The sequence below is a fragment of the Diorhabda carinulata genome, chromosome 4, assembly GCF_026250575.1.
Source record: "Diorhabda carinulata isolate Delta chromosome 4, icDioCari1.1, whole genome shotgun sequence".
NCBI lineage: Eukaryota > Metazoa > Arthropoda > Insecta > Coleoptera > Chrysomelidae > Diorhabda > Diorhabda carinulata.
Genome location: NC_079463.1, coordinates 33,185,754 through 33,205,823, shown reverse-complemented (window position 1 = coordinate 33,205,823; position 20,070 = coordinate 33,185,754). Strand labels below are relative to the sequence as shown.

General features: G+C 28.8%; 1 protein-coding gene across 1 annotated transcript; it reads left to right on the top strand.

Annotated features, from left to right (window-relative positions):
• The first annotated feature begins 4,739 nt into the window (after nt 1-4,739).
• Nucleotides 4,740-19,902, top strand: LOC130893129 (patched domain-containing protein 3). The gene is made up of 16 exons (XM_057798943.1): nt 4,740-4,946; nt 8,927-9,200; nt 9,756-9,970; nt 11,691-11,872; nt 11,928-12,115; nt 12,227-12,385; nt 12,466-12,666; nt 12,724-12,855; nt 14,704-15,010; nt 15,193-15,412; nt 16,239-16,448; nt 16,516-16,726; nt 16,784-17,053; nt 17,944-18,097; nt 18,150-18,386; nt 18,448-19,902. The coding sequence occupies exons 2-16, from the start codon at nt 8,927-8,929 to the stop codon at nt 18,659-18,661; spliced, it is 3,174 nt and encodes a 1,057-aa protein (XP_057654926.1). The 5' UTR covers nt 4,740-4,946; the 3' UTR covers nt 18,662-19,902.
• Nucleotides 19,903-20,070: the final 168 nt, after the last annotated feature.

Genomic DNA, 20,070 nt, shown 5'->3' with positions numbered 1-20,070 from the left:
GGTCATGCGCAACCTACGCTCTAACCAGCGTGCTAACAACCGAAATGTTTTGTTTTAGTGAGGGTATATTAGTCAAGTGGATTACTACAAAAAATTTGTTGACACGAATGTATTTTCCTAAAAGAAATTATCCTCTGTACTAATACGAGTTTTATAAAAATATATATAATGATATATATTTTATATACGATCAATGTAGACGTTAGAATAGAGTCAGACATTGAATAATTATATGAGAATACAATAAGTTTCTTACCTATTGTATTATTATTCAGAATTTATTACTGTCAGTCAAACATGATATATAAATAATAGTTAATAATTGCTATCTTAACCTCTTCGATTGTTATCGATACTAATTTAATTAGAGTATTGACTTTTCCGCTTTATACAAAAAAAAGTTTTAGAATAAAATGTATGTAAACAGAGCCGGCTTCGATTTGAAAATTCGAATCAATTATGGGTAGTTTCGTATATACCGGAAGGTTTGGTTTAATCAAACAATTCTGAAATAATTCAGTTGTAAGGATATAATGATGTTTGTTTTAATGAAAGTCGACTAATTGATGGAATTACGTTAATTACAAAGAGTGTTCGGAATTTTGATAAAATTTTGTATTTACATGAACAATAAATGGAACTGGAATTGATTAATGAGTTTTTTTTTATCTTTTTGAAGTAGACACCTTTTATTTTTGATAAAATGTAACGGTTCGATACAATATCGTTTTTTTTTAGTACTAATTGCCCCCTTATTACACCCCGTTAAGTATGTAATTGATAGAGATAAGAAAAAAAGTGTTTATACAACATTTCCATTAAATCAAACTTGATTTTATTCTATATTTGGACAATATTTTAATTATCATTGGGTACTACAGCTCGAAATATTCGTCGTAATTCGTCAAGTCAAGTCAAGATGGCGCTAGAAAACGTCTATTAATTGCTACTTGTATGATCTGAAGAAATCCATTAAATTTTTTTCTGTGTGTATAAATATATTTACATTACTACAGTCAATCTAATGATTCTCCTAAAAATAAAATCTATTTTCCATATTACAACAACTAAATTTCATACAACTTCCCACCCACGTATACACACCACAACAATATTGATTCCTATTACAATAAACGACCGGGTCAATCGACCTTTCAAGGTTACTCTCCTCGTCCCTTAATTTAGGCCAGTTAAAGTAACTAAATGGAATTAATAATGTCAAAAACGCGATAAATCTGTAAAAAAAAGCATATTACTCTTAATTGGAACGTCAATTTTTCTATAATACATTTGTACAACATTCAAATATTGTTTATATGAAAACCGTTATAAGTTCCGTCCGCCATATTGTCGAGCTGCGTGTGAGTTATTTGTCAAATGTCAAAAATTTGTTTATTTTGTTCCTACATTCAATAATATTCGAAGATTGGTCGAGCAAATCGAAATAAACGTGTACATAACCTCAATTCTACATTTCGCGCAATTTAAGAATATTAAATTTAACCTATTAAATAACATAATAAAGTATTTGAGCTTTTTTAAGATTAAAAGATTTGAATTTCCTTTCAATCTCATATAAACCGGCTTAAATTTTGAAACAGTGGCTTCAATCAATGATACACTGCAATATCAACGTGTGTCGGGATTGAGGGGGTGGTATGGTTGGGGGTGGTTCCCTTTCTCCAAACCGACGAGACGGGTCAATGTCATTGTAGTTGCTGTCGGTTTTAGATGTCTGTGCTATACTGACGAAATGATTTTCTTTTATACCAAAGATTCGCAATTGAAAATTAACAATCCAAATTCGTTTTTTGTTTATATTTCTATTATAGCGTTGTTGGGAACGCGTAGCTAATAGAGTAAACCAATAACCTTATAAATTATTTTTATAATTATAACCATAGCGTCGAGGCAATTCAATCCCAAGGGCGTCGGAAGAGTTGGAGGAGTCTCGACGCCAGACGTCATTCACCTGAATGTATAATAATCCGCAATGCGCTGTTGTCAGCTCGAAATACCTTCTATTAGCTTCCATATAAATTTATAATAAACGTCTATATCCATCAATAAAATGTATTTACATTTATTACATGTATTTACAAAAGCCAAATAACGACTTATTTTGCTTATATTTTTTATATTCATAGTATGTACAATAAACATTTACATTTTCAATCAATTAATCAAGATTTGAAAGCCGGCAACACCGCGATCGTCCCACCTTCACTACGCTTCTTATTTAGTTTCATTCCTATACGTTCTGCGCATCTAGTGATTCTTCACGTGGACTTTTTCTGTTTTGTTATCATTTATATGAATCATGACACCGTGTTTGGGGTAGGTCTGAAATTCGAAACGTGCTAATAAAAAACAATTACATACTTTTTATTCTTTATTTATATCTAAACGAGCTCGACAAAAATAAACCACAGAAGAGTTGAATCGATTACTGGTATGCAATTATAAAAATCGATTATGATTATAGAATAAAAATAGAAATAATTCATTATAATTAAAAACTAGTTTTTTTTTTAATACGTGTATCATTAATTCTTATTTTTTTTTAATCAGATTCTTAGTATGAATAACTAGTATAAATGTATAAATAGATCCAATTCAATCAGGTATACTATTCTAAAAACAGATTTGTATTGAGTATTGCCTATCTATAATTAGGAAAAGATAAGTTCAATGCACTACGCGTTTATTGTTGATATGAGACGATAAAAAAACATTATTTTATTGATCAGTAATGAGGCATATTAGTTTTTAGAATTATTAAATAAGGTTCACTGTAAAAAACTATATCTAGAAGACATTATAGTTTTCATTCTTCATGATTATTAGATATTGGTACTTAGATGTCGATACTACCGTAAATAACTAGAAATTTTTATCCTTTTATTGTTTTCATGTGTAATTATTGATAAAATATCATTTTTTATTAATTCTTGAAAGGTAATATATACTGTTAGCCGTATATTATTTTAGTTTAATAAATATATAGTCTTAAATATAAAAATTCCATTTAGATATTAGTTCTTCTATTAATTTGGTGATGGCGCTACAATAGTAATTGAAATGGGCATTTTCTATCCCCTATTAAATAAATTCTGTATTTAGTTCATCTATTAATACTTAGATGGTGGTGTAATCAGAATAACATATGGGATACATTTTGTATTAATTCAAGTACGATTTTTTGTGTAACTGAATCAATCATTAAAACTTGCATTGTCTCCAAATTAGGTAAAGACATTGTGGTTTTTGTTTTTATCTTTCGTATATTTATAAATAAGTTTCAAACAATTAACAATCGAAACCACATAAATTTATTGATATATTAATGTATTTAAATAATCACAAGGTTTACTAGTCAAATTAGGATATTTGTTGTGTACAATTTGTCCTTAATACACTTCCATGTATTTTGATGATTATGTTTCACAATACAAACATGGCGATTAGATTATAATAGTATTCAAATTGATCTCTTTTGATAAGTTAAATGACCATATTTTTTTGATATTAATCTTAGTCAAAAAAAAATTATTGTGAACAGGAAATACATTACAGGAAATAATATTATTTTTATTAGGGAACAGACTTTTCTATAATACTATAATCGTAGTAAAAAAAAGAGTTCTTGGTATTAGATTTTATCTGCAGGTGTTCCTAAGTCGTACAAATCTGGTTTTTGTATTGAAAAAGACATTGAAAGAAAGTTGAATATAAAACGTATCGTAAATTAACATCGAAGGGTCACTATTCTTTGTAAAATGCTTACCTGTGTCTTTTTACCTGCGCATCCCTTACTTATAAAATTGAATTGGGATTTCCAATAAGAGGGTTTTTATAGTACTGCATTCCTAGATATTTAAATGTCCTACTAGTAGATTTCATTTATTGTAAAGCTGATTTAGAAATTAAAATTTCATATACGAGGGTTTTAAAAAAGTTTTTTCTACTTAAATTTAAAAAATAATTACAATTTGATTATACAGGGTGAGTCGTACGATCTCTAGTAGGTAAAAGGTGACATTTTTCAAATCTCGTAGCTATTTAAAAGATCTAAAATCACTTTAATAAAATTTTAGAGTTTTTAATACGAAAAAAAATTAACGGTAACAAATTCATTCTAAAATTCTAGTTTTTCCGTATGATCTAGTTGATGTTTATCAATATATGATACATCCTGTATATTCCACTCGAATTTTTATAATTCTCGCTGTCTACAGTGAAATCAAAAGTGCTCTTCGCATCAGCATTGTCGTAATCATCGAAGAAGAGAGAGAGAGAGAGATAGATAGAGCAGTGTTGCCAGAGCTAGTACAATTGTACAATTTTAGTGTATTTTATACGCTAGTACATTTTTCCTTTTTTCTAATACATTTTCCCTGCGTTCGCAAATATAAAGTTATTTTATATTTTCGTTTAATAAAATAAACTAGAAATTGTACTAGATTGTAACAATAATTTATATTTAGATCGTGAGATTTTTGTACTGCATTGCTAATTTTATCGGTAAACTTTATATAAATTTTCCATCCTTAAAATAATAATTGACACAGTCTATAACATTTTTGGAAAAAAAAAATTTAATTTAAACTTATGTTTATACATCTTTCTATAATTTTATTAAATTTGTTTGAAGTTGGTACAATCTAGTACATTCAATTTTTACATTCAGCTTTTAAATTGTGGCAACACTGGGGATAAGTGAGACTCCAAACAAGTGGGACTCTGAGTAGTATCTAGTATGAAGAAGTTGCTGTTGGTTAGTAGTACGAGCACGATCTACCGGGCGAGCGAAATATACGGCATATATAACAGGTGAAACGTGGGTGATTTTTTCGGTTTTTTTTTTTCGTTTATCGAGTCAAATAAGTGCGTTTTGTATACCGTGGGTTTCGATACTTACTTAGGATTAATATTTTTTTTTAAAGGTATGTAATTTTTAATTAATTTAATTGAATTAGGGCACGGGAGAAATAAGGATAAAATAATGAAAGGGTATTAAAAAAAATACGATTTTATTTATAAATAAATTTTATTTGTAATTAACTTGATTATAATTTTGAAAATCGTTTATTAAAAAAGAGATTTTTCAAAATATTTCTTAGTTTATAACAATTTATTAAATATAACTCAAAATTTAAGTGAAAATTGTAGCTTTTTGGCGGTTTTTGTACCTAAAAACAATCATTAATCACTGAGGACCAGATCTGGACAATTTGGATCGGATTTGAAACCAAATTAACCCCATTTTTCTAATTAAAAACTGTTTCTTATTGTATTAAACATCCCTCGAATGATCAGCGTTAGAATATTTATATATTATGCAATTTTAATCTAGTGAAAGTTATACATACGTCATACAGTGCGAAAAAAATTATATTACGAAAAATTCTAAACGTAATTTAAGCCCTAAGCGAGTTGGCCAAGAATTAATGAAGGCAATAAGATGGTGACTGGATATTGTACTGTACAAATACTACGAATAGTGTAAAAAAGAAGAAGAGACGCTCGAAAATATGTCCTGCGGGTGCCGAATGTTGGGGGACGACACACTAGATTGCATCGAAGATATAGAAAGATAATACAGTGGTTATCTAGTTATCCACGACCAATTTAAATCGAGGTTACTTAACCTAACCTTAAAATTTTCTAATTTCCTTAAATAAATACCTGGTACCTGACTTCCACGTGACGTATGAACCTGAATAGGTGTAAAAAGTTGAATTTATATCATTAAAACGAATTTTGACAGTGTGATTAATTGAATAATGTATCGTGTTTATGTAATAAACGTTTCACTAGTGAATAATGACCATTTAGTTGGATGAATTTCCTGCTAGACCATCAAGTTTATTCAACTCAATTATGAACCCTTCTCGTGTATTATTTTTAGTATATTACGTAGTTACAGGGTGAAATAATTGATTTGGTTCGAAACACGTTTTTCTTAAATTATTTTATTATCATTTTAATCGGATTTTTTATTGGGGTTATTTAACGATTATTGGGGACATACTGTATATACATCGGAGCAGTAGATCTAGACTGTATCTGACCACATTAAATAACGATTTCGTTGTTTTTTTGTTTCTAATCTAATTATTGTTTTAATCACATATACCGTTTTGAAAAAAAAAAACAAATTGCAACACCGAGCAAATATTATTTTCTCCGAGATAATTAGTGAATGTAGTTATTCCGAAATCGATTTTAACGATAGATCGTAAACATTCTCTTTCGAGATTAAAAATATTCGTTCCTTAAATCTCATTTTTTCTTGTGTAGATTCGGTTTCGAAGAAATTTTGAACTTTCTCTGTAATTTGTACAACAAAATTCAAAAATTATGATTCACGATTATCCACATTCTTTTTAAGAAAAAACGCGCTCGAAAAGTATGTCGAAATTAGCATACGTACCAAATTTTCAGTCTCAAATTAACTATAATATTACTAATTAAATCATATCAATTATTAATTTGTTATATTAAATAAAATCCCCATTTTGTGGGCAATAATATTAATATGCTTGATATGTGCTATCTATAATAACCTTGGTTAACAATTATTGATTCAGTTCGTCAAACTTCACAAGTTTTAGGAAAGGATTTCGTAAAACATAACCAATAAAACGAAAGTGAATTAAACCGTGTCGCGTTCTGTCGACGAGTTTATTATTTTCACTCGATTACTTAAATTATATGGCCTATTATTGTCGTAGTGTCATAAAAAGTGATAAAATACTTTCTAAATCCTCCCTGTATTATTCGTATTCGAAGAAAATAATATACTGTTATTACCAAACTAACGTTCCCATCTCTAGTTATTATATTTTTATTATTTAGACCCTAGCAACACTGCAGACGATGTTTTGTCTACCGGTCAGCGTTGCCCAATTTATTATTTGAATCTGCGTGATATAATTTAAGATCATACGCTTCCTGTTAACTTCAAAATGTCATACTTTTCTTATTATTATATATAAAACGATAATAACTGTACGTTAAGTATTTACAGCAATTGATTGTTGCGAAAAAAATTTAATTAGGCAACCAACATGTCATGCTTGTAAAGACTTCGAAATAATTAAGGGGTGTAACGGTTTTAAGGTTATTTATGGAAATATAGATTAGGTGAAATTTTATTACGAAAATAGAATGTGTGATTTTTGTTATTTATCGAGTTTTATTACGATTTTTGTAAAAGTAGAAATATATTACTAATTTAATATATTTTCATAATCGCGGCCATGTTGTATAGATTTTTTTTATATTAGCTGTCAGTTTGTACACGCCCACATATTGCCAACTCAAAATGGCTGACGCAGTTATAGGGTGAAACGATTTACTATATGCACGTAAATCGTTAATTTATAGCAGGCAGTTATCATTATAATAGATTTATTGAAATAACTTATACAAATTGAGATATTTATTACAGTAAAGTTTGTTTATTATACAGTCCTAGACTACGAGGAAAGTTGTTGGTTGAAATGTGCTTTCAAGGTAATTTTAAATTAGTTTTATCGTGAACTATATAATTAGATATTATTTTATATTAAAAAAAAAGAAATAAATGTGCTTTTATATTGTTATAAAAATACTTCCAAATCATTTTTTCGTAACTATCACATTTATATTATACAGAATGTCTCTTATCATTATGGTCGGACATATTTGATTGGATTCATTCTTGGAACGGTCTCGACATGATAATTATAGAAAAAAATTAACTGAAATGTAGACAAAAATGTCGTATAAACAAAACTATGATAATGAGAACCTTCGCGTCCTAGATTTCAATGAAAGTAACTATCAGCATTCAAATACGTTTTACCCGAAGGATATTTGTGATACGAATTAATTAGGTACGTGTATACAGATGAGAATGTTACAAAAAAAATAATATTTTTTCATAAATCCAAGGTAATTTACCCAATAACTAGTTTTTAATTGTAGATTTCCTAAATTTGAGGTTAAACTAAATACGTATTTGATTCAAATATAAATGTTTCCGTATGACGTTTCTTTTTTGGCCTCTGTATACACGCCTAACCGATTATATTCTGTAACTGTGTTCATGATTGTAGTTTAGATTCTTTTTGTGATGATTTTAGTTTTAACATGGATAAAAACAAAAAACTAAGGGTTGAAACATCTAAATATAAGGGGAAGTTTAAAAACTCCCTTTAACCAGTGTCACACACGACACTGGTTGGTTGAAATGGGTATAATTTCAATAGAAATCGCCCAAGCAGGAAAACAATGACACTTATATTTATTTTATTACTTTATGGTTACCAAATCGTTTAAAAACGTGTTTTGATTAATAATTTTCAATTACTAATATTGAAATAATCGATGTATTCGTTTGGAATAATAAGATAATGACGATAAAAAAAAATAGAGATGGATACGTTACAACGATATAAGGACGCACCAACTCTAGTCGAGTAAATGAAAAGGTAGTTCGAGTACAGGTTACCTAACCTAAATTTATTTCTCTACCTGTATAATAAACTTAGCAATACGGTTCACGCTGGTATTACGGATAAATTTTCTTGCTTTTACTTTTATTTTACATAAATATGTCTTACTATATTCACTTCCTAGATATTAGTAGGTCTTATAACTAGGTTAGTGGCAACCATCAACTCAGTGATATAATTGCAGTTACACTTAACGTGGATTCCGTCAAACTTTATTTAATTAATGAAATAATTAATTTATAAAAATCTATAATCACGTTTACTACTCTTTTAAGGATCACCCTGTATGTTTTATTTAGACAACAAACTAAATTAAAACTGCATAAAAAGTTTAACACATTCGTACAACGTTGCCAGTTCGATTCAAGTTAAAATTTAATCGGACAATAGACCTGTCAAATTCTATCGAATTTTTTTTTTAGATGGTCGGAATACGTGTAGTGGACAAAAATTTAAATAGAGCTTTCTATAAATTGGGATATTTAGTTGGAAAACATCCTGGTTATTTTCTCATCATTCCAATTCTTCTAACTCTACTCGGTATGACTGGATACCAAAGATTACACAATAATATCGATCCTGAATACCTTTTCAGTCCATTAAACGGACCAGGAAAATACGAACGAGCTGTTGTCGAAAGTTTTTTTAAAGTAAACTATAGTAGTCGATTCAGCGTGTCGAGAATAACTAGAGCAGGTAACTTATTAAATTTAATACGATTTTAAAGTTTAAATTTTCGAACCACCCTCGTATATTAACTGTATCTAGTAAAATTAAACACTTATTAATTTTCATAAAGTAATTACACTGCAACTTATTAAATTTAATACGATTTTAAAGTTTATATTTTCAAATCACCCTCGTATATTAACTGTATCTAGTAAAATTAAACACTTATTAATTTTCATAAAGTAATTACACTGCAACTTATTAAATTTAATACGATTTTAAAGTTTATATTTTCAAATCACCCTCGTATATTAACTGTATCTAGTATAATTAAACAATTATTAATTTTTATAAAGTAATTACACATTATTATTGAACTAATTGTATAAAAGTAGTACAGCATCTGGTAGACGTTCCTATAGAATTTTTCTTTTTGTAAAATCTAACATTTTGAACTAAATTATGTCGACTAATATACTTTATTTGTAATTTTTATTTAGAAATAACCAATTTAAAAATAACATTTATAAAAAAACTTGCAGGATAACAATTAAAATGTGAATTTTTTCATTTCGTTTTTAGGTCGTTTTGGAAGAGTGATTCTAACCTCAAAAGATGGCGAAAAAAATATGCTACGAGTAGACGTTTGGAGGGAATTGAGATTATTAGATGGTTATATACAAAATATGACAATTTCATACGAAGACGAATACTTTACATATCAAGATATATGCGCTAAATGGTTAACAGATTGTTTCAATAATGATATTCTCAATCTAGATTATATAATGGAGGATGTAAGTACATTTTTCTCAATACCACGATATAAATAATTTTGTTTTCAACTTGGAATTAGGTTATGTAGTGAAAAACGTGTTTATTTACGCAATTAATTTAATATTAGATTCTAACCTTCAAAAAGTATTTAAATTTTTAGATATTGCTATCAATCTATCAAAAAATTGTGTTAGAATTATTAAGTTTATTTAATTAATTATCAACTTATTATGAAAATCAATTTAGGTCATTATCAAAATTGTTTCTAAATCAAAGATTTTACTTACTTGTACAAATACCTATTATTCAGTTATAATAATTACCACTTGAAGGCAAAATAAATAAAATTCAGTTTAAATTTCAACTAATTTTGTCTTTGGGACACTTTGAAATCTATCTTTTCAGTATTAAAACACTTATTACACATTTCGAACCACATAACCTCAACTATTTTTGCAATCTACTCTGCTAAGATTCTTCTGAATTAAAATATATACATCACATTATATCACAATTAAAATAATCACAAATTGAACTTGAAAAACATAAAATATATTAATATCTTATTCCCATTTAAATTATTATGCTGGACTCGTTGATTAAAGTTAATTCTGGGGTGTGTTCGCATATTTCCCGCGTGTTTGAATTGCGACGTTGACTAATTGTGTCGAACAACAATTTAAAATTCTGATTGACATCAGAATTTTGTTAACGATATTTCACAATACGAAGATGTTCCAAATAATGTATTATATTAGTTTCATTTGTGATTATAAATCGATTCAAGTTCTAGTACAAAAAAATAATAAAAGCGTTAAATTACTTGAATTACACAGGGTGTAAAAACATTTCAATCAAAACGATTTCTCTTGTTAACTAATTTTTTTAATGACAAATATGTCATTTACTATTTTCTTTTCTGTAAAAGTGAGAAAGTTATTGTAATAAAACGGATAGAGTACGGAATTAATAAACATTTCTATAGTTGACCTTCTTTACTGAATTACTATTAAACAATACGATTCATAATAAATCGGTAGCGTTTCTTTTATTTCAACAAAGTTGAATGAAATCCTTTCTAAATTTTCATGAATTTAATAGAAATATGATTATTTCAAATAGGTTTGGCAACACTGCACAAATGATATTTCACGCATTGAATTGACATAAGTTTAAATGTAACAGAGATGTTGGTTGCCTAGTAATCAGGCTATTTTATATAAACATATTTAGGAAATTCCCATATTCTAGTCAATGTTTGACCTTTCGTAATATATTCATTCACGATATGAACCTTGAACCTCAAAGTATGTTATTTTCTCTTAAAATTTCAAATTAGAAGATGTGTGAGAATAATAAATAATCGTGAGAAAGCGTCGTGTTAATGACAATGATATTGTTTATGAATGGAAGAAAGTGTAAGCTTTGTTTTTAAAGACAACGCTTATTACATATTTTTCCTTTCTACTATTTAACGTGAAGTTTGCCTTAATCACATGTTGAACGAGATCTTCTTTTATTTATATATTTTGATTCTCACGTTTCACGTTAATAATTCATGATACTCTTCTTCTTTTTTTTGTTTTTGTGAATCATGGCGTATATTCAATGTATACAAGGGGCGTTTTAAAAGTATATAAAAAATTTACATAATAAATCAAATGAGGATGAGTATGTTTAGATGGGGGAGAGTAGTTAATTAAATAGTTGTGGTATATATTGAATTTGAATATGTTACAGGTTGAAAAAAAAGCTATTAATTTGACTTTTCCGCTAATGTTTAATCCTGTTACTTGGGACGCCCATGCGTTTCCGGTTTTTTTCGGCGGTACGGAAGTTAGCGAAGACGGACTAATAATAAGTGTACCTTCTGTACAACTCGTTTATTTCGGAAACGCAGACACAAAAAAATTAGATAAAATGTAAGTATGTAAAATGTTGTTTGAGAATTTTTTTTTATTTTTATGGTTTTGTTAGTGGTGCAGTATGGGAAGATGAATTTCTAAATTTGATTGAAAAAATCCAAGATAAAGAGAATGTATTTAAACATATCAGGATAGCCAGATTCGCTTCGAGAACTTTGGATCACGAACTCGAAAAAAATGCTAAATCTGTGATGCCTTATTTCACTTCAACGTTTGCTATTATGGCCATATTTTCAGTCGGTGAGTGAAATTATTCAAATTTTCTAAATTTCCCGTATTTCCATACTATTATCAAAGTTTGGCAACGTTGTCTAACTATATTTATTAAAATTGAAATTATTTCTGTTACAGTGACGTGTATGATGTGTGATTGGGTGAGATCTAAACCTTATTTAGGACTTTTAGGGAACTTGAGTGCCGCTATGGCAACACTGTGCGCATTTGGAGTATGTATGTACGCCGGAGTCGATTTTATAGGGCTGAATTTAGCGGCGCCTTTTTTAATGATTGGTAAGTAGCTCGATTAGAGGAATTATCGTGTGAAGAGAAGCGGTGTTGCCAAGAATATAAAATTTACCGAATTTCTTTAGGAATTGGTATAGATGATACGTTCGTGATGTTGGCGGCGTGGAGGCGTACTTCTATCAAATCACCTGTACCGGTACGAATGGCGGAAATGTTGAGTGAAGCAGCCGTATCCATCACGATCACATCAGTTACAGATTTCTTCAGTTTTTGGATCGGTATATTCAGTCCTTTCCCTTCGGTTACAATTTTTTGTATTTATTCAGGTAAACAAAACTGAATAATATTTTTTTTTATTGAAATTAAAATATTCTTATTTCCAGGCGCCGCTACCGTGCTTCTTTTTATTTGGCACTTGACGTTTTTCGCGGCGTGCGTCGCCATTTCCGGATACTGCGAGCAGAAAAATTTGCATTCCATATTTTGTTTTCGAGTGTTACCGAAATCAAAATCTCGTAAGTAAAATTGCATATTTTTAAATATACCCATTTTTTTGTATATAAAAAAAACTTGACAACACTGCAATTTGTTATAACTACAACAGTTCATGTTTTAACGGCGCCATTTAGTTTACATGTTGCCAAATTCGAAGAATAATTAAATTTGATCATATTGCTGTTATAATTTTATTACGTCATTTATTTTACTATTTATTAATGTCATTCCACTCCTATTTGAAAAATTTTCTATTTTTATATCATCGAACATTTGAAAATTCGATAATTTTTTTAGCTTGGCAACGCTGTAAATGTTTCTGTCTATTATAAACACGTCACTTTATATTGTAACCAAGCTGCCGTATATTAAATGTTGCCAAATTTATTTATAATAATTCGAATTCATCAAACTGCAATATTATTTTAATAATATATTTTTTTTTTCAAATATTCTACTACTTTTTATGTCGTTCTATTCCTGACACATAAATTTTCGATGTTCTATTTTTATATCATCGAACTAAACTGTATATTTCAAACTTCAATAAATTTTATTGCTTGGCAACGCTGTAACCACTTTATGTTGTAACTGCGCTGTCGGATATTAAATGTTGCCAAATTTATTTCTAATAATTGGAATTCATCAAACTGCAATATTATTTTAATTATATATTTTTTTCTCAAATATTCTACTACTTTTTATGTATCGGGAATTTATCTATTCCTGATAGATAAATTCCCGATGCTCTATTTCTATATAATCGAACTATACTGTATATTTCAAACTTCAATATATTTTATTGGCTTGGCAACGCTGTAACCACTTTATGTTGTAACTGCGCCGTCGGATATTAAATGTTGCCAAATTTATTTCTAATAATTCGAATTCATCAAACTGCAATATTATTTTAATTATATATTTTTTTTTTTCAAATATTCTACTACTTTTTATGCCATTCTATTCCTGACAGATAAATTCCCGATGTTCTATTTCTATATCATGGAACTAAACTGTATATTTCAAAATTTATTATATTTTATTGGCTTGGCAACCCTGTAATTGATGAATTCACGAATTTAGGTTTTAACTGCGCCGTCGGAGTTTACACGTTGCCAAACTTGATAATTCGAATGGTATCACGTTTATAGTTATGCAATTCCTCTTAGATAAATTGGCGACGTTCTACTTTTAATTCATCGTTAGTAAAATACGTTTATATAATTTCCTATACATAAAAAAATGCACTGAAAGTTTGTAATAGTAACGAATACATTAACCTAAAAATAACCAGTAGAAATGTATGTTGAAGAAACAGGATAGTACTTAAGTTGATAACATATTTCATAATGCACAGAATATGATTTTTTTTTCAGTATATACAGTTATTAGTAACTTGAAAACAAAAAAAAAAAGTTAAAATCGGAAGGATTTTAAATAATTTTGATAAAAATAACATATGTTTATAATTTATGTAGGAATTTTGAAACCGATGCCACGTCCGTTAAGAATAGAAAGTGAACCATCAGGTTAAAATTAACATTCCCAACATATATTTATTATTCTATTAAGTAATATTATTCACGATAAATTAATTAATATTGTCCTAGTCCCCATTACTAATTAAAAAAAATAATAAAATAAATATATTTAACCAATTAAAAAAAATCAGAATATCAATTTAAAATATTTACGGAATATTTCTAATAGTTGGCAACAACGCAATAAAGTAGATAGTTATGATGACGTATATCAGACAAAGATAGAAAAAGCGCATGTTTGGAAAATAAGATCTTTGTTTATACAGTGCGTCCTATTAGAATTAAAAATAAAAATATGACTAATAGTTTTTTTTTGTTCTCGTACAGACAAAAAGAATTTCCTGTATCGTTGGTTCTGTAGCGGAGGAGTCGATCCGGACGACATCGACAACCCGGAAGATAATAAAGAACACGGCTTCATGGTATTCTTCAGAGATTATTTCGGAGCAATGTTGAACAACGGATGCGTAAAATTTTTAATAATCGTTGTTTTCGCAGTGTACTTACTAGGAGCGTGTTACGGTATAACTAAAATTCAAGAAGGTCTCGAAAGAAGAAAAGTGGCTAAAAACGATTCGTACGCTATTGAATTTTTCGATAGAGAAGATGATTACTACAGGGAGTTTCCTTACAGGTGATTAATAAAAAAAAAAAATAAAAAAAATAGTAGTGGAGGCGCCGGGTATCGATCCCGGTACCTCTCGCATGCTAAGCAAGCGCTCTACAATCTGAGCTACGCTCTCTGTTTAACATATCAATATAGAATTAATCGATTAAATCGATTCAGTCGAATGTAAGGAATGTTTAATTTTTTAGGGTACAAGTTGTGATTTCCGGTCAGTACGATTATTCTGATCCTAAAATACAAGGGCAAGTCGAAGAGTTGACGCAAACATTCGAAAATACTTCTTATGTGTCAAATACTTTATATACGGAATCGTGGTTGCGCAGTTTTCTTCAATACATCGAACGAAATCAGGATTATCTTAATTTAACGATTAATACGAAAAAAGCGTTTACAGATGCTTTGAAAGAAGTGAGTTATTATTTAAATTTAATTTTGTATATTATTGTCGTGTTATTTTTTAAAAAAAATATTCAACATTGATTTTTTCTAATTTTTATTATAACTGAAAAAAAAATTTAATATACGAGGTGTGTTTGTAAAGTAATGACATGGTTTAATAATTTTTCGAACAATAATACAAAAAAAAGGGAATTAAATTGAAATTTCGTATTTTTTCGTAAAGTTTAAAGATTTAAAATAATATTATACAGGGTTATTCCATATTTTCATTAATTTTAGAACCTTGTACCGGAAGATCCGGAATCGCGGATAATATTTTATAAATTTATTTAAAATCTACTACGAGGCGAAAAAAAAATATAAATATATATACAGGGTGTATTAAATTTATGATAAAATTCAGTAAATACGTTATTTTTAGAAATATGAAGAATAATCGTGATTTTTTCAATTATATGAAATCAAATATGTTTTTTTACGTTATACAGAGCGTTTTAGAAAGTACGAACTCGTTTCTTTAAAAAAAATTGAATTAACTCAGGGTGGACCAAAACTATAAAATTTCATTTTGTTTCTCATTTCGAACGGAACGCCCTGTATTTTATAACAGAAATAGATTAGAATCAACTACTACAACATTTTTTTGAGATGTAAACACTTTTAAGTTTAAAAAAAAAAGTATTTTCGTCCATATTTCGATCAAATCGACGTTTTATACAATTTCTAGAATATTCGATTTCTCGGAAATCTCCATATTCGCCGTAAACAAATGAAACTTCAGTATAGATTATAACAGGACCGGCTTAGGGGTTAAAATTTAATTTTTTCTTTTTAGTTGTGGTTAGCTCCCAGTAGTTCTTTCTCTCTAGACGTCAAATTCGACGAAAGCGGCGACAATATAATAGCGATGAGATTTCTAATACAAGCCGTCAATATATCCGGTACCGAACACGAAAAAGAAATGGTCAGAGCGTTACGAAAAATATGCGACGAGAGTCCTTTGAACGCAACAGTTTTCAATCCTTATTTCGTCTATTTCGATCAGGTACTAATACAATACCCGTCGAGTGGTATAGACGGACGTGAAATTATTTTTTTTGTCTATGTTCCAGTTCGAGTTGGTGCGACCTCTATCGATCCAAAATATGATACTGGGAGCTATAATAATGATGTTGGTGACTTTTATTTTCATTCCGAACGTCCTGTGCTCGTTTTGGGTGGCTTTTTCCATTATATCTATAGAAACTGGGGTCGTGGGTTATATGGCTCTTTGGGGCGTCAATTTGGATTCCATATCGATGATTAATTTGATAATGTGTATTGGTGAGTAGGTAATTTCGATCGATTTAACGTATTTTGTATTTTTTTTTTCCTTTTTAGGTTTCAGCGTCGACTTCACCGCCCACATCTGCTACGCTTACATGTCTTCCAAAGGTCGAACTTCGGAAGAGAAAGTTAAAGATTCTCTGTACGCGTTGGGTCTGCCCATATTCCAAGGTTCCATAAGTACCATATTGGGGATGATTGCCCTGTTATTGGCGAATAATTATATTTTTTCCGTTTTTTTCAAAATGGTGTTTTTGGTGGTGTTCTGCGGCGCCATGCACGGTTTATTTTTGCTACCTGTTTTGTTGTCCTTATTTGGACCAGGTGAGGACATCGTTCATTTCCAATATCCCATTTTTCATTTTTTTTCCACTCCGCTACATTCCATATTCAATCTTATTTTAACTATTTCAATTTAATTCCATTTTATATCATTTTTTTGTTCAATTTAGATTCTTTCAAGTACATTTCAACCCATTTGGTATAATTTCAACCCATAAAGTTCCTTTTCACTCCATTTTATTCAATCGAATTCCGGTTTAATTCACGTTATTCAATTTCAATCGTTGATTTCATTTAATTGGTTTCGTTCAACTGAATTTAATTAGTTTATGGAAATTTCACGCCCATTTTATTCATTTTTACCGAAATTTTCCTTCACTTCATCCAGTTTATTTCCATTTTACTCCAATTTTTCTAAATTTTATTGAATTTAGCCCCATTTTACCCCCTTTTCAGTTTTATTCCACTTTATTCTTTGTTTGACTTCATTCAGCTCCATTTTATTCTAATTTGACTCCATTTTATCCAATTCAGCTCCATTTTATTTTAGTTTTACTGCATTTTATTGTATTTTACCCATTTTTCTTCAGTTTGCTGCAGTTCTACTACACTTCAATTAGTTTATTCTTTGTTTGTTTGTTTGATTCCAGTTTTACTCCATTTCGTTAAATTTTAAACAGTTTATTACAATATTATTCGATTTTATTCAATTTTAAGTGCATTTGGGCCAATTTTATCCAATTTCGGTTCAATAATTTCTATTTTTCTTCCTTTAAACCCATTTTATCTTCTTCCAATCTGAATTCTTTTAATTACTTTCCAATATTTCACGTTTCTTATCATTTCCTTTTCAATTATTGTTATTCCACCTTTGTTTTCAAACCGAAACAGCATATATTATAATAGCGTTTGAAATTGTATTATTTTTTCAGGTTCCTGTACAAAATACAGACCGGAAGACGATATTAAATTGTCCAAAATAGAACAATCACTGCCACATCCGTATTGCATTCCCCATCCGCAATTTACCTTGAACGGAAACAATTTGGGAAGCGCTTTAAAAGGAAATACGCCGATTTTGGAAAAGTAAGTCATATCTACATGAATATATCACATTCGTAACTATCCATTTTTCCAGATACTCAAACAAAAATTCAAAACTCTACCCGGACACGGATAAAGATCTCGGTTTAGGCACCTCCGAAGAAAATTCCAGTGAATCTTCGATACATTCGCAGAAAAAATCGGACGACGCAGCTTTGGAACGTCGTTACAGAGACGCTTGGAGAAGGAACTCAGAAGCAGCCATCTCGGGATTCAGAAATTCCCAAGTATTGGACATATTCGGTACAGATTCCGAAGCCGAATATTTCAGGTAAAAACGCATAAAAACATCGTAAATAAAATTGATTTTATCTATTTTATATATTGTTTAGACGTAAAACTAAAGTTGCGGAAGCAACTAATCGAACCCTAGTTGATAAACACACCAGATATGAGCCGAATAGAAGATATTCACCTCCCCAAGAAAGATATCAACCTAGACCAAATAATGACCTAGTCAGATCTAGTTCTTATCATAATATTATCCATCCTAGGTTTTTAAAAGAATCAAATACTAGATTTGTTAGAGAATCTAGGTTTTCATAGGTTTAAAATACCTAACTGGAAACTGAAGATTTGTTTTAGTGATTCCAAAACATTTACTTATTACAAATATTCGTATACTGTTATTGTAGTTCCAGTTAATTCATTGTTATTTATTCAATAAATGTACATATTTTTTAATTAACAATAGTTTAAATTGTGTTTTTTCTTCACAATTTACGTTAAATTGATATTATTACTCTAAAAACAATAAATTTAATAATTTTGTTTCGTTTTTTATCTAGTGGCTCAAATAATCGTGAAATAAGTTTTTAGTACAAACATTCCTGCACCTTGTTACTTTATTTCATAAAAAAATCTCCCATAAATTTGTTCTAATATCATTATTTCGTGTATATTACTTGACATGATCAAATCATATAATAAAACTGAACAAACACTATAAATTTCTCTATCTAAACAAATTTCTTATAAAGTACTTACCGAAAACATATAAAATATTAATAATTAAATCATAAATGAACCGTATAATACTAAATTATATTCAATATAAACACAAATCAACCATTTTGACAAATATTAACTATATACCACCTTACCAAGCATCTAATGTTATACTAACGTTAAATACAGAACTTTCCGGAAGCTGTCATCATATAACAATTAAATCACCTATCAACTGATTACTGATCTTAACCCAAAACGAACGTCACCAGTTAAATTTTAAATTTATAACTCGTAATTTTTTGTCATTTTTCATATTTCAATTGATTTTTTCATAATAATGAATCATGAATAGGCGTATATGGGGTATAAATAACTTTAATAATTAAAAATAAAAAAACAAAAAAAAACGCCTTTTACTGATTATAGTTATCACCTAATCACTTCGTTGACGTTTCGAACGACATTGAGCATCAGATCGATCTGATCCAATAAGATCAATAACAATAATAGCGATAATAATTAATCTAACAATGAAAATGAACTTCAATTTAAAAACAGTTTTAATATTATTGTTTATGATATATAAGTATATAAAAACTGATTATAGTTGAAAAATAAACAGGGTTATGGAATGTATTTTACAAAAAAATTTCACAATACTAGTTTTATCTTCTACTGACAATAACTTACACTGAAAAAAATGTTTTCTAATGTTAAGTTTTCTCTATTATATGAAGCATTGCTCAAATAATGTTTATAATGTACCTGTAGTTAGTAAGTTTGTACAGTTTTGTAAGATATTTTTGAAATTATACAAATAAATATTAAAAAATAAATTGATTTGTTTTTATTCCTTCACTGACATTCTATGATTATAACAGGGTTGGTTTCGAAACAATAGGAAAGTTAGTTTCGAATCTTTTAAATATCAAATACAAGGTTCCTGTGTTATTGTAACTTTTTTATCATGAAATACACCCCGTATAAAGGGTATTCTTAGATTT

Excerpts from the sequence above, each read along its gene's own strand:
- LOC130893129 (XM_057798943.1), top strand. The coding sequence starts at position 8,927 with ATGGTCGGAATACGTGTAGTGGACAAAAATTTAAATAGAGCTTTCTAT. Across the intron at positions 12,116-12,226 it reads TATGGCCATATTTTCAGTCG|TGACGTGTATGATGTGTGAT; the intron begins GTGAGTGAAATT and ends TTTCTGTTACAG. Across the intron at positions 16,449-16,515 it reads ATTTCGTCTATTTCGATCAG|TTCGAGTTGGTGCGACCTCT; the intron begins GTACTAATACAA and ends TCTATGTTCCAG.